General features: G+C 40.7%; 1 protein-coding gene across 1 annotated transcript; it reads left to right on the forward strand.

Annotated features, from left to right (window-relative positions):
- The first annotated feature begins 3,628 nt into the window (after positions 1-3,628).
- On the forward strand, positions 3,629-4,093 carry LOC131250124 (large ribosomal subunit protein eL33y-like). The gene has a single exon (XM_058250753.1). The coding sequence runs from the start codon at positions 3,688-3,690 to the stop codon at positions 4,024-4,026; it is 339 nt and encodes a 112-aa protein (XP_058106736.1). The 5' UTR covers positions 3,629-3,687; the 3' UTR covers positions 4,027-4,093.
- The last annotated feature ends 3,147 nt before the right edge of the window (positions 4,094-7,240 follow it).

Raw genomic sequence — 7,240 nt, forward strand, 5'->3', positions numbered from 1 at the left:
CCTTCCCGTATTTGGCAAAGATGGCTGAGATATCTTCACGGGTACATTCAAAAGGTAGATTTTCTATGAAGACTGAGAAACCTCCCTTCTCCCTGGCATCATTTCGATTTGAGGAGCGTCCTGGCGTACCTTTGAAGTTTCTATGGGAAGTGGGGAAGACCTTACCGGGAATCTTCCATTTACTTCGCACCTTTTCCCACCCTGGAGAGACCTCCCTTGCGTAATGATGATCTCTACTACTCTTAGGGCGAGGCCGATGGTCGGTGGAGCCCTGTCAATTGAGTCCGCGACTGGAGATGGAAGGGGATCTGGGTCGATGGAGAGGATGGAGCCTAAAGGCATCCGGAGATCTAGCTTTACGAAGGGGACAGTACCTGAAGGAATGTGAGGGTCGCTCCCTCTTCTTCTTCTTCATCGCTCCACTCACTGGGTCACTCTACGCTGGTGTTTAGAGAGATTTCAAGCTAGTGCTCCATGAAGACCAATGGTCTACATTCAATCTGCATGTGCCTCTCACCTGATGAGTGAACCTGCTTAACTTTTAGGATGAGACACATGCATTGAGGGGATCATCAGATGAATGTCCTGGATCCCCCATATACGTGCCACACCAGCATATGGAAGGAATTTACATTAGGCACTTGAAGATGGTTTTTTTTTTTTTTTGGTAAAAGGCACAGAGCCTAGAATACATATATGAATGAATTCCAGGCCCTGTGCCTTTTACCAGAAAAAAAAACCATTTCCAGAAAATCAATTTTGGAAGGCATGTCAAATGGACTCCAAAATGATACAACACATGGTATATATGAGTATATGGAAAATAACAGTCTTGCCCGTGCTCTGTTTGGTATGATTTGTTTCACCACCTTTATCATTGGTGTCATGATGTGTATGCTGTGTGAATAAAGTGCATAAAAGTATGCCTAATTTTGTTTTTTGGATATGTATAGGCCCGGAAGAATATCAGCTGAATTTGGATCAACCAACAAGGCATGAGATGTGTTGGGATCACTGGAGGTTTGGCATATCTCCATGAAGAATCAAGATTGAAAATTGTTCACAGAGACATCAAAGCTAACTTGACCAAGAAAAATCAATATGATGTAAAAGAACCATGCTAACTTGACCATGCATAGTCAAATGGAGGCATGCACATGCCTAGAACTAACCGAGCACCATGCTGTGAGGAATGTGCATGGAGGTAAAGGTAAATCATGTGGCAAGGAAGACTTCGTAATGAACAACACAAAAAGGTTTGTGTAGCTTAACAACAACAATAATAATAATTAGATAACATAATTGACAAGGGTAGTAATAGATATGACATGTCAATTCTAAAAAATTCATCTGCTAGAGCATACTTGCATAAAATTGTAGCGCTCTCTCCCTATTGATTCATTTTCCGTAATAGCAAAGTAGGCCAAGATGGGGTAGTGACCAATATAAGACGCGTAGCTATCACGTTGGATATTCACTGCCCACTCACTAGACATCCAAAAACATCAAGAAATAAGAATTGATAAAGTTCAACATGATAGCCCTTTTGATTTGATTGGAAAAAAAAATAAGAGACCAATGTTTCTAAAGGTTTGGGGACTTGCAATCTGTTCAAGTAGGCGTGTCCTGTTCCAACATATTTAGCTTGGAGATGCTCAAGCTAGGAATTGATATTAAACCTATCACTTGCCTGCATCAAGTGATAGTAAAAATTACAACCAAAAGAGAATTTTGTGAAAGGGAAAAGGTTAGGCTACACAATCTCAAAATACAAAATGCAGAAAACACAAATTAGGGCATCAAAACAACTTAAAATAAGAATAATCAAATATCTATCACCAACACATGAGAATTTAGGGCTAGGGTTGTATACATAGACTCGAGACCCATCCAAAATATATTACATCCTAAACGTAAACACACAATCCAAAGGAGAATTCAAAGTTACGGTTTTAGACAAAGTTGTGCCACAATTTCGGATGTGCTTGGAGTTAAAAAAGTTGTCTCATAACTAGCAATAAATTCTTACCTTGGATGGGATTGAAGCCATAGAGGGTGTTTTGGATCAAGCTTATATTTGTGTTTTACCTTTGTCCATGTCTTTGTGGTCTTTGTGGCCTTATGAATTGGTTGGATGACAAATAAACATCACTGTAGGACTTAAGAAGGTTTCAACTGTGGGCATCATTATCCCACTGTCTCCTTTCGTGGGTTCACTTGAGCTTTGGATAGGGTTTAGTTTTGAGCTCAACTCCAAAAATGACTGAAAAAAATGGAGGGACAACATAGACAAGCCATAGGCATTTATGATGGACCCAAGAGAGTTTACTTGGTACATTCATGGTGGGTTACCCATCATGCAATCAACTCTTTGATATTTGGCATCTTCCTTGTCAAAGTTACTTTTATCCCTGCCATGCAAGGCACTCTATTCAATTGACGCCATTCCTCATCCCAGTCAACTCTCCAGCCAGTCTCTAAATGAAAACTTGCCCGTACCCTTCCTTCCAAAATTTCCCGTGCCTCCAAAATCCTGGCGAGCAAAAGGTGTTATCATTCATTGCTCCACACCTTTACATTTAAAAAAAAAAAAAAAAAAAAAAAAGCCTTTCGGTTGTCCATTGATTTCGACATTCTGGCCCACTTAATAAGTGCAGGAGTGTGATGTAAAAAAATGTCTGATGTTCCACCTTTGGTGATGTTCCTCTTTATACGTAGGCCAAGATTGAGAGAAATTGAGTTAGAAAGTTCAATCCAAATCCAATATGCATGGCAATTTTAGACAGCCATAATTTCATGAGTAGTTTTCCTTTCACATGTATATATCACTGAAAACCTATCTATATATGAGCTCCCTAGCCAATGCTGATGACTATTGCCCCCTGAAGTTTCACAAGATTTAATTGTTTTAGATTCTAAATTTGAGTTTTAATCAAAAATTTGCCACCTTTTTATAAATCATGTTTTTTTTTTCTATCTTTAGTTGTGGTAGGGCTTGAAGACTCCTAGATAGCTTAAAACCTTTCTTTCTTTCTTTTCTTTTTTTTTTTTTTAAATTTTTATTTATTTATTTATTTATTTTTTATTTTTATATACCAAAACCTGTTTTTAGTTACTCTAAAAGAGTTTAGGTAAGATTAGACATCTCTGCTATTTTTAATAAATTATTAATTTTAGTATTTCATAATTTTTTATTTTTTATTTTTTTCAAAAATTAAGAGATATATTCATTTTGGACAAAAAATTACAAAGCTTCGGGTCATCCTCCGAAAAAAAGACCAAAGGTTTAGGATCCAGTGATTATATAAATCATATCAATAGCTTTGTAAAAAGACTTAATTATTATTATTATTTTTTAAAATTAGACTTTATTTATTATTCTCAATAATTTATATAATTTTTGAAAAAAGTTTACCTCGTGGATTCTAGGTTCCTCATGCATGCAAGGTTTTCTTCCTCAACTTTTCTCCACTCATATGCTACACTAGACGAAGAAGGGATTGATCTCTTCCTCACCTATCTCTATCATGCACCTATTGTGCCAGTATCTAGTCGCATATCTTCATACTCTGGCAGAGAGTGATGGTTGACAGCATGTACTTCAGAGTTATACATATGGCATATACTCTGCGCCTTCTAGGGTTTTTTGCACCTGTTTCTCTTTTGGCAAAACCCTCTGCAGCGAAAATGGTGAAAGGGCGCCAGGGCAAGCATGTCAGGCTGTACGTGCAAGGAACGATTCTCGGATACAAGAGATTGAAGTCGAACCAGTACCAATCGACATCTCTGGTTCAGATTGAGGGCGTGAATATGAAGGAGGAGGTGACCTGGTACTGCGGCAAGAGGATGGTGTACATCTACAAGGCCAAGGTCAAGAAGGACGGTTCTCTTTATAGGTGCATTTGGGGGAAGGTCACCCACCCGCACGGGAATTCTGGGATTGTTCGGGCTCAGTTCAAATCCAACTTGCCCCCCAAATCCATGGGAAGTAAGGTTGGGGTATTTATGTATCCAAGCAACATATAAGGGTAATGGAGCCCTTTCCGTGGTGAAGTTGAGTTAGAGGGATTTTGCTAGTTATTTCTAGTTCAAGGTTTGAAAGTTCTCTCTCTCTCTCTCTCTCTCTCTCTCTCTCTCTCTCTCTGGCCGCCAAGCTACTAGTTTGTTAGAATTTCTTTTCCTCTTGATTGGAAATGCAACATTCCTTGCGGAAAAAAGAAAAAGAAGAAAAAAGTTGCGCGGCGCACTGCAGGGAGGTTCTCATTCAAAACTCAAATTTGTTGAGCCATCCTAACCTCTTATTAGTGGCCCATCTTTGTTGAACAGGCCCCCACCGAGTACCAACATCCATACCGTACATGGGTTGAGAAAGCTAACGAAATCAACTTGTACGGAGGTGCTATGGTGATTCATGTGAGGAGAGAGTGCTGACGTGAAATGGGGCACCTGCCAAAATGGAACACATATGCGAGTCTACGCCAAACATCTTGCATGGCCATTCGTGAATACGCCTGGCTGGCCATAAATCAGTTCCATCGCCCATACTGTTATGGAAAATGTGGAAGTTACTGAGAAAATAACTAACGGTATATATTCAACATTCCCATCGGCATATTCTAAGGGAAGCAAACAGAACGGCAGACGGACTGATGCGTCTAGGCAGCGAAAGCCAAGTGGACAGGGAGTTTAGCCAGGTAGATGCCCTCCCGCTGCTGACCAAAGGAGAGCTCCTCCTCCATCGAGCGGGCCTAGGCATGATCAGGGCTAATTAAAGCCATTTTGCACAGCTAGTTCTTTTGTTTTGCACAGTTAGTTCTTTACGATAGGCTGCCCCCTCTCTTTTTTTGTCTCGGAGGGTTATCCCGAATTGTATGCTGTATGCACAGCCCCACTCAATATTTGATGAATACAATTCCTGTTTATATATATATATATATATATATTCAACATTCACATGCGGTCCCCTGATGAGTAGACCAGAATGGCTTTAGGGATAGGACATGTTCATTTTGATCCCCACCTAGTACATGGCCTTGATCTGTTGCACAAAAGTCCCTCAGTCTCTTGTCACTCTAAAAATAATTTCCCTTAGTAATAATATTCACCAAATTCCCTCCAATTTTATCCAAAACTAAGCATTAAAGCATATATATTTTATTGAATAAATCGTTACATCAATGAACCAAAAACCAAGTCGTCAAAAGTGTAGACTGATGGACATTCACTCCGAGCTCTCCCAGTAATGAGGATCACGACTGTTGATCTGGAAAGGGAGTTATGATGTTGAGAGGGAATGCGCATGGAGGCGGGTGGTGAGTCCATGGACTCCAGGAGATCCAATGTGGACAGGTCCCGCAAAGTTCTTGGCTTTGATAGGGCATTTTCCACCGTTCTTGGGGACATAGGTGCAGTCGGAAGGTTTGGAAGGCGGAATGGGACTTCTTTGGAGGGACTCGAAGGTGAGACTATTTCTCAGCGACGGCCTCAGTCCTTCCCAAGCTCTAGTTGCTTGAACAGATTGAGAATTCAGAATCTCGAAGATGATGAAGAAGAATAATATGGTTGTTCTTTTGAAGATATTTCTTGGGTAAGAGCCCATATTTGAGGCTGAGAGGACAAAAAAGGAGATTTCTTGTGTTGGTATTTTGGGAAAGAGATGGGATGGAAGGAAGAGGTGTTTTAATGCAGGGGTTTTGAGGTTTTTGGAGGGAAGGAGATGGTGGTTCTTATTGTTGTTGAAGGTCATGTTGAGAATGAAATAGGTGTTATATATGGACGTGGAAAGGGTTATGATCATCAGAACGTTATTAGTGTCCTGATATTCGAGTTTATGCGTGTAGGGCCAGGCTTCTGAGGTAAAGACCGTTTCAGGGATGGAAAGCTAGCACATTGGATGCAGGATATATCGGAGAATGGTCAAAGAAAAACAAGACCTCACAGAAAAAAAAAGAAGAAGAAGTGAAAATTCGAGATCTCATACATTTGTAGTGGGCCCATCACACCAACGGTCCAGATCATAGAAACCTTCTCCCAACCTACAAAAAATAGCTGCTCCGGATGCGTTATGATGCCTGAGGAACTTACAGTTCCTGCATGCCGTCTTGTGTCGCCCGTTGTTTTTTTTTAAAAAATAAAAAATAAAAAATTAGCTCTCTCTCTCTCTCTCTCTCTCTCTTTTTCGGGCTTGAAGGTCTGTTTGACTGCGTCATAATTGTTGACCAAAAACGTAGAATTTGACTAACGGGAAACGCGGGACAATAAGTATTATAAGGCCCTGACGCGTCAGAACATGAATAAATTAATAAATCCATGATACAGCTATTACAACCGTAGATTTGAAGGATCCTACAATGGATGTAAGGCTACAATCCTGACCTTTGATCTTTTGAATCAGGAATTTTTTTGAGAATTTCTCAAATCAGACAGTTGGGACAATTTATTTAACAGTCTGGATCCGCTGGCTATGGGCTCCGCTTCCTACATGATGGACGCTTAAGGACACGAAATAACGTTAATGCATCGGGACCTTATTATCTATCGCGAGATGGAGATCCAAACTAAAGAAGGCGCTGACACGTCGCGAGGGCAAAGACCCGACCGGAGCTATCTCTCACGTGCATCTCACGCACTGACCGTAGAAAGACGACCAGGATACGGTGGCGTAGGGCGGGAATAACTGGAATATTGTGGAGCCGTTTCTTTGTGTTACACGCGGAATTAGCTTAATTTAGAGTTTTGGACCGTACATCTAGTTAACTCTATTTTGGATGGCAAACAGCCATAAATACGCATAGATTAGATGATCCTAGCCGTGTGATTGGTGGCCCAAAAAGTGAGGGTAATGATTGAAAATTGTTAATCACCAAATATGAAATGTTGAAAATTGAAGAAAGGTGATGTATGCATGCTCTCTCTCTTTGGTCGAGGCGCATCCAAGGGAAAGGGAAGGGTGGTGGCCAACAAAGCTTGCCGGCATTAAGGCAACCGTTGGAGGGGACATTATGTGTGCTGTCTCGTTCCCTTTAGTCCGGAATTTGCAGGGGCCTAAAATCAATGTGTAACGATCTAGTCGATGTGCCATCCTTGTAGAATGGTATTAAGGATCTACTGTTTCTTAGTTTGACAGCCGCGTAGATTTCTGTTGTTTTTCTTCCATCTGTGGTTTTCCAACCATCATGTGACCCACAACAGGTTCTGGGTGGCTGTCCAGTTATTATGGATTCAGATTCAGTAGCCAGTG

The sequence above is a fragment of the Magnolia sinica genome, chromosome 6 (genome assembly GCF_029962835.1).
Source record: "Magnolia sinica isolate HGM2019 chromosome 6, MsV1, whole genome shotgun sequence".
NCBI classification, from domain to species: Eukaryota; Viridiplantae; Streptophyta; class Magnoliopsida; order Magnoliales; family Magnoliaceae; genus Magnolia; species Magnolia sinica.

Excerpts from the sequence above, each read along its gene's own strand:
- LOC131250124 (XM_058250753.1), top strand. The coding sequence starts at position 3,688 with ATGGTGAAAGGGCGCCAGGGCAAGCATGTCAGGCTGTACGTGCAAGGA.